Here is a 13,302-nt window from a genome sequence, read left to right on the forward strand (position 1 = left end):
CAGATCAAAATCAATCACAAAGAACTACGATTTCTAGCCCTCCACTTTTTTCACCCGCTCAAATTTGCACCCTAAAAAGTAGGGGCAACTACTTTTGAGGAAAAGATTCCAATTAATCCAATTTTTTTTCACTTCATTGGACCTTCGACTCCATAAAAATAGATCCTAAAAGCCACCCTTAGAATCTTTTCCTAAAATAATGGTGCAGCTACTGCTTAAAAGCTTAAAGATAAGCTTCCAAAAAAGGGGGCTGAAAATAAACAGCCACTGCTTATTAGAAACATGCCAAAGTCTTCACCCTATTTATTCCTCTTTTTTTAAATTTGCCTAAAGTTTCTCTTCTAACATTTATTTACAATAAATATTATACAAACTTTCATTTAGCAGAATGTTTAAATAAGCAGCAAATTTTGGGTCTATAAGCCATCAGCACCACAAATTAATGCTAAATATATAGAACAGCACTGGACATGACACAACCATAATATTGAGACTCGTTGAATCTCTGTCAAATTTGCAGGTTCCCAAGCTGAGCTGCCACAAGTAAGTTTAGGTGGGTGGACCTGATCAAATCCCAACACTGCACTTCTTCTTTAGAGCTTCACACTTTTAATGAGATTTTTTTTGCAAATCAAAACAAGAGAATCGCTTGCTAAATAGAAGGCATTATAATATATGGAGCTGCAGAAAATTTGTGTTTATACTTAATGCAAAAGGTGTTTTGTATCACAGTTAAAAAGAGTTAGAATAATATGTCTTATGTAACATTTTTAAACCAGGGGAATCTACTAGTGCTTTTCCAACTAGAATACCTCATACAGTGGTATATACTGATCACCATAGAAAGATATCTGTTTTATAGAAAATTAAATTTTTCTTTTGGATAGTTGATTCTGGGTGATTGTGCTGGTCTGATCACCGATTTTCTGGTTTGTTACCAATCAAAATGTCTTTTACATTAAAAAAATAAAAAAGTTTGTCAATGAAAAATTTCGCAATATTCTGTGGACAAGACACATAGGGAGGAAAAAATCTTATTACATTAAAAAATTTAATCCCACTTCTAGTCATGATGAAAAGGCCTATATAAGGACACCTATTAATTGGAAAGCAAAAATGTTGATGGCACAAATTAGAACTAGTTCACATCAGCTGCGATGTGAAACTGGTAGATGGCAAGTTCCAAAGGAAGAGTGGGCAGACAGAACATATTTATTTTGTAATATGGGAACAGTGTAGACAGAGCAACACTTTGTCATGGAATGCTTGGCTTACAACGACATCAGATCTGATTATACAAAAAATTTGCAGAACAAGGACTTCAACTATTTATTTGAGGAAGATCAAGTGAAGAGAACAGCGGAGTTGATTATCAAAATTCAGAGAAGAAGAGACAAGTTAACCAAAACTTTGCAACTGACTAGTTTGGCTCCTGACTCGGGAGGGCGATTGCATGGGTCCCATAGACTACTTTAGTCTCGTGGACGTCATTAAAATCTATCATATCATATCATATCAAGCCTCTTATCGGAATCACAGTAAAAATAAAACTATCGCTAAAAGTCAAATTAACAAAAAATTGAAGCATTATCTTAAACTAATCAATTGATGAGCTTAAGGAGCTTTCTAATGAATGGTTCATAAGGCACAACACTTGAAGGTTTTGCAAATAGGGTTCCAAGCTTTGGGTTTAACCATGGAGGAAACTCAGTAGTTAAGCGCGCTCAGGCTGGAGTAGTACTGGGATGGATTACCTCCCAGTAAGGGTGCTTCACCCCTGTGAGCATCACCTAGCTCCAATGAGTGATAAGTGTTCCATTATTCTCATGAGAGATGGATTCATGTTGAATCACTACTCATGAAACATGAATCAATGGGTTTGACTCAAAATCACACAGTTAAATCCCGATAGCAATATCGCAGCATTAAAGTCATTTTGGAATTAGTCGCCCTTGTCAAATAGTTTGATCCAGAAATTAATGAGCCTATTTATCTGCAAATTACATATTCAAATGCAATTTTATCTTTATAAACCCTTGCTGAACCTGCCTGAAGCTCCAGCCAGAAAAGCAAACGATCGAAAATAATTTAAATTTATCTTGTTTTGCCTCGGAACAGTAAACTAGGGTTTATACCAGTAGAAAAGAATAACACAAATATGTTACAACACACGATAGAAAAAGCTACACACAGGCGCGAAGATCTCCACACAAAGATCCAGATTTTAGTTTAGATTACAAGAAGAAAAAGCATTTAGGTTTTATTGCACATATGAAACACGAGCACTAGGGTTTGTTTCACAGATATGAAAAATAACCTAATGTGATTTGGAAGATTCAAGCTCGACGGCTTCTTTGAGGAGGCTATCATCATCAACAAGAAGCTGGATGGGAGCATTTCCCAGACCATCGGCAATGGCGAGCATAATCTTCTTCATCTCTGAGCGAAACTCGGGCAGATCGACACGGTCGTCGTGATCTTTGTCGAATCGATCGAAGACAGAGTTGTAAAGGGCGTTAAGCTCCTCAGGCGTCTGCTTGACTTCTACCCCGAGGTGGGACTCCAGCAGGCGGAGGCTCTCGAATGCCTTGCGCAGCTCACAGCGGGAAAGAACGCCATCGTCGTTCACATCTAGGGTTTCAAACTTTTCATCAATGGTCTTGTTGAAAACCACCTCATCTGCAACAAATTCCCTGACCGTCGAACCGTCAAGAATTACCACACTCATCTTGTCTGAGATTGATTACTTCTTTCCTTGTCTTGAATACAAATGGATTGCTGATGCTTCCTGAATTGGCCAAAGGATCATTATATACTCCATTCCGGATCAAGTCTCTGGTTTAAGATAAACCCACTGCCCCTAACTTGGATCGTGGCCTGCTGTGGTTTTGACAAGTGGATTGTACGAGCGCTCGGATCGCCCGATCCATAGTTTCCACCATACCCTCAGCTTGCATTAAAAATGCTCTGGAACAGGCCCAGGGGAGGGCCCTAGATGCAATAATTGTATTCGTATTTGTTGAATTAATACTTACACTAGGCACAGGTTAAGCTTCCTACAAAATGTATCAAACATAAAATATGTCAAACTTTTTCTTTTCAGATTTGTGTGAAATTACAGTAAATATGCAGCTTGTGATGAATAGACATTGATTTTTTTTTGGGGTTTTTGCAATTTGGTTAATTGTCTATTTTGTAGGGAGCTTAGGAGCATTCATTTGTACTTTTGTGGACAACATTACATCAACACTTGTGACTTTAAAGTTATTATTTCTACGATGACTTACTTATAATTGAACGAAATACGCCCTTGTAAAAAAAAACCAAGTATGCGATGTCACGTCAATTACACAGTATGGGTGTCCCTTTTGCACAATCATTGGTCTCACTTTTTTTGGGGTTGTCTTAGACGCATTGACTAAAAGCATGTTTACATGTCATCATATTTGGTGATGGTGGCATTGAAACCTTACTTATAAAGTAGGGGACTTGCCAAGTAAGCTACTGTAAAAAAAAAGAGAATAATTTAAAATTTTTGTGAAAGATTTTGAGAAGTGTAAAGTTATGGTGTTGAACTATTGGGTTCTCTCCCTTAGAAATTTTAAAATATCTATGAATGAATATCCACAATTTAAGATAGCCACTATTAAATTCTAGGCAAATATTATGTTTTCCTCCTTATTCACAAGGGTTAATTTAGTTTGTTCTTGAGAATTTGTTGTACTGCGGTATTTTTCGATTTTTGGAATTTGGATAATAGTCTATTTTGTAGGGAGCTTAGCAGCATCCACTTACACTTGGTGATTCGATGTTCAATTTTTTTGGATGACATTGCATCAACACTTGTGACTTTAAAGTTGTTATTTCTACGATGACTACCTATAATTGAATGGAATATGCCCTTGTGAAAAACAACCAAACATGCGATGTCACATCAATTGCACAATATGGGTGTCCATTTTGCACAATCATTGGTCTCATTTTTTTGGGGGGTTGTCTTAGACACGTCTACTAAAAACATGTTGACATGTCATCATATTTGACGATGGTGGTATTGAGACCTTAGTTATAAAGTAGGGGACTTTCCAAGTAAGCTATTGTTAAAAAAAAAAGTAATTATAAATTTTTGCAAAAGATTTTGAGAAACGTAAAGTTATGGGGCTAAACTACTGGGTTCTCTCCCCTAGAAATTTCAAAATATCTATGAATGGATATCCACAATTTAAGAGAGCCATTATCAAATTCTAGGTAAATTATATTTTTCTTCTTATTCACAGGAGATAGTTTAGTTTGTTCTTGGAAATTTTGTTTCAATATGATTTTAGTCTTGTGGATGCTACTAAGATCTTTCATATTTTGAAATATCCCTTTTCTGATTTAATATGATATTTAAAGCCTCTAATCAGATTTTTAAAATCAAACAACCAATATTTCAAAGATCCACCAATTTCTCAATAACGGGTATGCCAGAAATAGTGCCAAAAACTTCACAGCTTCACATATTATTAATAAATTTGAAAATGGACATTTTTACAGAAATTTCAGTAGTATAATGGCCTACAAAATGACATTTCCAGATCTGTATATCATTTACACAATAGCTCCCAAATAGAGGACAAAACAATGCTCATCGGGCTCCCCGAAAATAACATAAAATAGCTTGGAAACACCACAAAAATACTAATAATCTATCACAGAAGTTTAACCACGTCCCAATACATATATTCAGCTCTATTTTAACATCTAAAAGTCTGAAATACAACAGTAACCCAAACTGATATGAAATACTCAACCGAAAACACCCAACTCTTACAAAAAACACACCTGAAACCCTACAAATTTGCATTGTGCAGCACAAGGGAAAACTCTGCATGAGCTTGCACATGGAATGGCTTTAAACTCCCATCCTTAGCCTTCTTGGAAACCTGCAAACTCCCATCCTTGGGTCTCCTTCTCCACAGGTTTGGTAGCCTCTGAAGAACAAAAAAACAATAAGCGAAAATCAAGTTCTGGAATGAGCCCAAAATGCCTCCAAATCCCTTAAAAGAGGGCATAACCCTAACTCACGTCCAAGAGGGGTTAATAAAACATATTTTAATAATAATTTTCACTTATTAGTCCATTGGTTTCCAAAAATTAGCCCCTTTTGCCGAAACTTTACCTTTTTGGGCCTGCCTGCCTTAGCAAAGATTATTATTTTTAATTATTTGAAAAGGGGACATGACATATTTTCATTTCTATAAAATGTGGAGGATGTCCAAACCAATTAAACTTCATTTTGCTAATTGATTGTGCTCATGATGAATTTCATTTGTAGAGTCAAAAATTGCATATCTGATTTGCAATTTTACATACATTTTTATAGCTACTTTAGTGTCCATTCCTATATCATTTATTTGGGTTCATTTCAGCCCTTGCATTAGTCTTTTCTCTCTTGGTATGCTCAAGAATCTTTTTAGCAGTTGTCTTTTGGCATCACTTTTGAATTAGCCACATGTTTCTTCTGTCCCCTATCTTCTTTTAGCATGATTTATCTAGGCACTAGCACATTGTGTAGACATCTATGTGCCACAAATGCATCCAATGTTATCTTAATGTTCAAGTGTCAATTCTGAACATTTTGACACTTGCAACTTATCCAAATTGGTGGCCAAAACAACTTGAAATCTTCTAATTGCTTCAAACAACTTTTTTCTCCTCCTCTTCTCATATTTAAATGGATCTTTTCATTTTATTCACTATCTCTTGGTCTTTCTTAGCTCTTGTTGGCACTCTCTTGCTCACTACAACAATCTCTAACTAACTACAACAATCTTTTATAGCAATATTCATAGCTCTCTAGGCTTTTTCAAGCTTATTCATAATATTTTGTATCATCTTAATATTGATCACATCCCTTATCTATCAAATTATTTATTTATCTATTTATGTTTTGATCTATCTATCTATTTGGTTGGGGTGGAGGTGGGAACACCAAAATAGGGACTTAATTGAGGAAAGTCTCCAAAAAAACCCAAACATGTTTCCTCCATTGTTTGTTTGCAAATTTGTTGGAAACATTCAAGAGCATGAAGGTTTTTATTATTATTAGTAAACGACTGAAGCCTAGATTAATTATTATCATTTGTTGCAATTAATTATTTTTATGTGTTAAGAAAATTTGAACCTAAGACCTCCCACATGAGAGGCTCACAAGTTACCATTGTGTTATAGGCTCTTGCTTTGAGCACGAGGTTTTTCTTATGCTTTATTATTTCTTTTTATTTATTACTCACACTTCCCCTTTTTATGATTCTCCAAATGATAACATTTCCTAGACTATTGTTCATTGATGGTGAAAATATTGTTCTTCCTCCTCTTTCTAAACTCTTCCCCAAGTTGTGGGTGGAATTTCTCCCTACCTTTTATTTGGGTTCATAGACATGTTCCTAAGATGTTGTAAGTATTTTGTTATGGCCTTTCTCACGTTGTTAATGGTTTGTTCATGACCTTTTGCAACTAGCATGTTTGGCTTTGTTTGTACAAGGTCAACACTTTTATTTTGTTGCTTCTATTTTTTCTTTTCTATTAGAAATGGTTTACAAATACATCAAAGATATCATTTGACGTTTACCACTTCAATAAAAAAACATGAGATATAAACAAACTGTATCAACAATATAATCTAAAGCTAAACCATTGATACCATATTACATTAAAAAAATATTTACTCAATCAAGTTTATATAAATCTAACTAAAAGAGCTTTGGCCATCATTCACATGACCCCATTATATTGATGGTTCCTTCAACCTAATTATTCTTGAAAGTGCCTAAAGGAAGATTGATATTTAGTGCTACAAAATGGTCTTAGATTGGTGCATCATGTTGCCTTAGTTCTTTGTTCTTTGACTCGAACTCAACACTAGTGATTTGATTATCATGTAAAACCTACCCTAATGCTTTAAGTTCCTCTTGGTTTACATGAAACAAGTGGACCAATCTAACATCTAACATGTACAAAATAATCACTCCTTATTAGGATATAATCATGAATTTTCTCCTTGGTATCTTAATGATTGCAGAAACATGTGTCATGATAAGATGATGGGCACGTTGCTAAGCTGTCGTTTTGCATGATGCTTAACGACAGGAATTCTTTCAAAGTCCTCTCTAGAAAATTTGATCTGGGATCAACTCCAAGGTTCTGGGCAATCTTGCAACCTACTGAAATCTACTCAGTTGAAGATAAATGTGAGTGTTTACGAGGAGGTCTTTGCTAGTTCAAAACAATTCGGATAAGATGTAGAATCTGCTTGCTATTTCAAAAGAATAAAACACACAAAAAGAAATATATTTTTCTATTTTTCTATTTTTATGATGAATGCAATCTAACAATGCAACTATATGAATTCCTAAATTAACCAAGTGTTTGTAAAAGAAAATAATGAAGGTAGGGTAACAAGAAGTTTAAGAAAATAACATGAAAGTAAAATCTTAACAGACATAAACCACGAAAACAATACATTTGTAAGTTAAGCCTTTGAAAAGATTGATAGGTAACCAATGAAATTAGGAGCAATGCTTCCTTAATTCCACTGATGCAATCGTCGATGGCAATTTAGTAACCATAAGATGTTTCACTTTTCATCAAATTGCAAGGCCATAGAAAGTATGCTCATGCGAGACAAAAAGCTATGCAGGAACAATATGGTGATCTCTTCTCGAACTAAGTACATCAACGAAATTTGTAGACCCATAGCAAACATTAGAATTAAAAGATCGCACAACCAGAACAACACAATAAAACTATTGGCTCAATTACACTTCATGAAAACACATTCACAAAAATATAACACACTTAGGCAAGAATCACTACACTCCAAATGTGAGCACCAACAACATATATTATTGCATCAAAATAATGGCGGCCTGGAATACATATTACATTCTTGAATTTATAAGAAATATTTTCCTTAATTTGTGTTGAGAGTGAGAGATATCTTTATGCAATCTTATGCTTCTAATCTAATAAAACAAATCTATTTATGTACAAACTAACTATCTAACTGGTGCTAACTAGGACTCCATCCATGTTTACAACATTTAATGGATGCATGAGCCTTCACATCTCTTAAAACAAAGATAGCATGAGAAAATAACAAGAAAGCCTTTAGATGATGGGAAAGTGTCTAGAAGTGCCAAAAATAGAAGCTCCATCTTTACTAGGCATCTGTAGGAGTTAAATTGTCATCATAATGCATTTCTAATGCATGGAAAGCTCTAAATTTAGAACTGGTAATTAACTATCGGTGCACCTTTGAATTCTTCAAGACCTTCTGGCAAACCTCTAAAAAAACACACCTCAAAAGTAGCGCACCTGCACACTTGGCGCACCTGCTCACCTAGGAAGCAGGTTCAAAAAATACAAAATCTCACTAAGTATTAAAACTAAAATTTTGGCTTTTGGGTTTTGTTCCCCTTTATACCAGAGCTATGTCTGGGTATTTTCCCTTAAATTTCTTTATGATCTCAGTGACTTGAGCTGCATCTGGAAAATCTAAGGCTTCATACTTGTCTTCACTTTCTGCTTATAGTTGCCTACCTTGATGCGAGTCTCTGCAAAATCTCTAAGTTTTACATCCAACTTTAATAATACTTTTTCTGTTCTGAATGCTTGTATGATGTCATCATCATTAGAAGCTTCTTCAAAAGTATTCCAAAATTGCTCAACTACTACCTCTATATCTATTAACTTATCCCTGGAATCATCTTCAAAAATGTCTAAACAAGCATCACTATAATGTTTCTCTACCTCCAAAACTTGCTCTTGGGTTGATCCTTGAGCTTTTGAATCTCCACGTGTAATGTTTCCATTAATTTATTTCCATCCACAATCTTCTCTATCCAATCATCAATCTTATCTAACTCTTTTTTTGTATACACCTCCATTAACATCCAATACCTTTGGCCTTTGATTGCCTGTAGTTCCTGCAAGTCCTTGCCCAGGTATGTACTTTGTCCATCAAACCAAAATCTTGATTCAAAATGGCCACTAGCCTATCCACATTATCCTACACATGGTGTAGCAACTTAAGATTTCCCTATATAATATGTACACCTTTCTCTTCAAAAATTTCTCGCCATTGCTGACAAGCTCTCAAAAATGGGTCTAGCTATACTGTCCCCTTGTCTCTCCTCTCCAATGTTGCATTCAAAGCTTCCTCAGGATTTGCAGGATCTAAAGGACCAAAAACTTCATTCAGATATCCTTTTAGGATCTCATTATGTCTTCGAAGTGTTATCAATTCTACCCCATCTTGTTCTAAGTGCCTAAACACTTCTTTAATTCTCATTGTTACCATTAACTTAGATGTATCCAATGTAGGTTTCCCAAGCATGACCTCCCTGATCTGATGATCTCTTGGAGTCAATTCTTCAACATCTGCATGTGAAGGAGGGATAGCCATGTGAGTAAATAAGTGTTGGTTCTAATAACTCATAATAAAGGCTAATGCTCATGCATCTTTTGGAGGTGACTCAAATTTCCTAAGAACTTCAATCAATTCCATCCTATCCTCTTCCTCAGTAGAGAATTGTTGCCTCTTGTTTCTAATGACTTCCTTCCTCAACCATCTTGGAACATTCTCTATTAGGGATTTTCTTTTTGAAGATGATAGAGTTTTCTCTGCTATGCTCTTCCCTTTATCCCCCCTCTCTGGAGTCTTTTCCTTCTATGAGGGATCCACACTAGGAGCCTCTATATCTATGGAGTCCATAATTCTCAACTTTGTGTCTTGAGAAGTTTGCTAAGGTTGCTCACTTATCTGCTCGTCCTCTGACACTTCATCAGTGGATGCTTGTTGTGGCTCTTGCCCTTGTTCTGCTTGAACTTTTTCTTCTTCAGTGTTTGGAGGAAGAGGGGTAGCTAATCCCTTATCTACAAAAAATGTAACATGAGTGGGCGACAATGGAGCTACTTCAAGTCCTTGTGGCTCAGGTGGCAACTGACTTCAATCCTCCTATTAAGGTTGATTAGTTGGAGTATCTCTTATTTTGCCTCAGACCAACTCAATTCAAATGAGCATGAAATCAAAATCTGACATCTGAAAGACATCAGTGCCCTCACCATCTTGTTGATTGATCCATTGTTGCAACTCATCTTCTGATGTAGTGGACTAAATAGGCTACTCAAGAATAGATGGTGATGTAACTGTGGAGCTTCTTCTCCGTTCTAACTCTGAAGATCTTGCAAGATGAGTCCTCTGGTTCAAAGGAAGGTTATCCTCTTCATCCTCATCATCCTCTTCTTCTTCTCCCTTGGGGATGACTTTTGAGACTGATGGGAAATGAATCACTCTCCTAATCACCTTTTTCCTCCTCTTGATCAAAGTCTTAATCTTTCTTCTCTTAATAGTCGATGGGGAGGCTTGTACCTCTTATTAAGGTCGAGACACCTCTTGTACTTTCATTTCAACTCCTCCTTGCTCTTCCTCTATTGGTGGTAATTGAGGATTGTCCTAGGTTTGTGTAGATTCAATGTTTTCTGACCCTTGTACATTTTCTTCCCCTAACTGTGGAGTTGCTTGAGTTGCTTCCTCTTTTGGCTCAGCTTGTTAAGGAGAAGTCTTCTTCCTCTTACCTTTACCTTTCTAAGCCCTGTAATATCCAACTTGTTTGCTAAGTTGGTGCACTATTTTTGATATCACTGGTGACTGAGTTGTAAATGTAGGCACTGTAACCTTAGCTCCTTGACCTTTAGCTAGGTGAGCTTAAGCGTGGAAGACCGCCACTTAAGGAATTGGATCCAACTTAAAGGTCTTTTGATCCAATCCTTTGGCAATTTGATGATATACCTAGACCTATGATTAATGTACAATTTTCTTCTTTGATAGGTCAATCACCAATCTTGTCCCTATTGAACAATGGATCAAGAACATCCTCCATATCCTATTGCATAATCTTCAAAGGGATCTTTAATTTCAAGGCACTTCTTTCCAGATCTAGAGAGTCATCCTACAACAATCCCTTATATAGATATCGTAGTCATCTACTGCATTCATCCAGTGATTCTCGATTATATCTTCATGCTGAAATGTCTTGCCAGCCAAATATTGTACCATTCCAATATTATCAAAATAAGGGTGAGGAGAGTTATATTCCTCTAAGGGATACTAATCCCATCCAGGCTTGAAAGATGGGATGTCTTGTCTCTGGACCACACTAAATGGTCATATAGTAATAAGCCATACCCATGTTATTTTATGTTGTTTCCTAACTTTGTCATAAGTAGACAAGAGTTGTTGATCGATCTCCAGTAAAATGAGTCTGACACTAGGATACCTAGGGAGCTTCTTGGGATTGATAGTTGTACCAACTACCCTTAAATAGGTGAATGTTTAAAATTGGATGTAGTAGGCTCCAACCTTTGATATCTTAGCAATTGCCTCCCCTGACATCCTCTTCGCATAATCCCCCTTAATGAACTGGATTATGGTGAATATAAATGCATCATTCATTATTCGGTATTCCTTGTGCTCTAGAAGCTTCTTTTTCACTAGTTGATGATATACTATATAGTGCCATGCATTTGCATCTTGCATGCTACCCTTTTTGTAGAGTCCTGGATAATCTGTTGCCCTTGCAGCTAATAAGTATACCAAATATGATGTCATATAGAACTTACAATTATTCTTAACCACTGCCAGTTGCTCACCCAAGTTCTCACTAAGAATTAAAGCCCAATCAATTAGCATATTCACTGTCTTGATAGTCTCAATAAAGCGCACCATCCAAATATTCAGGTGTCCTAATGTTGACAACCCCATGGCTCTACTCAAGAGTATGATAGAATATCCAATATCTTCCTTCATGTAGTCTCTCATCATGTCGACTTTGCCTACTTTACACCCCAGAGGAGTCTTCTCAATGAGGTATGAGGACTAAATGATTTTGGAAGCTTCCTTAACATGTTCCTTGTACCATCTCTCTGCTTGATGATAGGTCAATTTGATGAACTAATCTATCCTCAAAAGATGGAACACCTTTTCTATGTTTTTGGGTTAGAGATCTAGGATGATCTATCCAGTTATACTCTTTATGACCCTTTCTTCAAAGACATAGTTCTTAGTGAGTGCCATAATCAACTTTGACGATTGCACTAATACTGGATGGGATGTTGTGTTAACAAGTCCTAATTGGATTAGAGTGGATATCATTGGGGATCTTTCGATGTGTTTGTTGCACAGTGTCAGGAGTGTGCTCAAGTTTGTGTGACCAAGTTTGGTGTCTCAGATCTCTGAATAATTGTCTTGGAAATGTGATTTGGCCGGAACACCTTAAAATTTGAACACCATGGGTTTTGGGACCATCTTTGCAGCAAGGGAGGATGAAGAAGAAGCCATTGAATCTGCATGATTAAAATTTCTATTAGTCCAAAGTCATAGAAAAAATCAATAAAAACTAACCCTAATACTAACACGACTAGAAACCAAAAACCCTCAGCGAAAAAAAAACCTAAAAACATATTTGTAAACCCCCATATAAAAAGGGCGCACTTGGCACACCTAATAGGTGTGCTAGGTGTGCCTTATTGTTTAAGCTTTGAGAAAATGGGGTGTGCAACAATGCACATCATGGGGTGCACTAATGCGCACACTATATTTTACTTTGGTGCAAAAAGGTGTGCATTTAGTGCACCTCACGGGGTGCGCTAAATGTACACCTTTTTTTCTTTGTGGGAGATGAAGGTACATTTTTGTGCACCTTCATTAAGGTGTTATGAATTTTTTAAAGGTTTTTAATTTTTTGCATGGTATAAGGTATGCAACTGCACACCTTAACTAGTGTTTTAACATTATTTTGTGTTTGTGCAGGTCTGGCATGGGGCAGTGATGCACATTTGAAGAGGTGAGCTAATGTTGTCACCTGAAGAAATAGGAAAAAATAAAGTAAAGGGGTGAAGGGAGTCCCCAAGTTTTATAGACCTAGGATCCAATGCACCCCTTGGTGTTGCACAACTATGCATCACCAAAGGGTGATGCCCGCTCTATGTGCTTTGGTGCACTAGTGCACCTGGTGAGGTGCACTGGTGTGCCCCCTTTTTTGCAAAAAATAACCATTTCCCACTAATGATGAATTCATGAATTTGGGTTTATGAACTGAGACTCAGATTTGGCCAGAAACACCTAAAAAATATCTAAACCCCAGACCAGGGATCTGAAAAGCTAAAAAATAAAGTAGGGGGTCCCCATTTCTAGCCAAAATGGGGCATGCATTGTGAAACCACAACACACATTTATCATTTAATTCAATAAGCCTTCTC

At 36.4% G+C, this 13,302-nt stretch overlaps 1 protein-coding gene across 1 annotated transcript; it reads right to left on the minus strand.

Moving 5' to 3' along the window:
• Positions 1–2,204: 2,204 nt before the first annotated feature.
• On the minus strand, positions 2,205–3,092 carry LOC149575328 (Calcium-binding EF-hand family protein). The gene has a single exon (XM_089815104.1). It carries the CDS (start codon positions 2,726–2,728, stop codon positions 2,318–2,320), a length of 411 nt encoding a protein of 136 aa, XP_089671230.1. The 5' UTR covers positions 2,729–3,092; the 3' UTR covers positions 2,205–2,317.
• Positions 3,093–13,302: the final 10,210 nt, after the last annotated feature.

Source organism: Cupressus sempervirens, chromosome 2, assembly GCF_028749045.1.
Source record: "Cupressus sempervirens isolate cs-2001-9-10 chromosome 2, ASM2874904v1, whole genome shotgun sequence".
NCBI classification, from domain to species: Eukaryota; Viridiplantae; Streptophyta; class Pinopsida; order Cupressales; family Cupressaceae; genus Cupressus; species Cupressus sempervirens.

Excerpts from the sequence above, each read along its gene's own strand:
- LOC149575328 (XM_089815104.1), bottom strand. The coding sequence starts at position 2,728 with ATGAGTGTGGTAATTCTTGACGGTTCGACGGTCAGGGAATTTGTTGCA.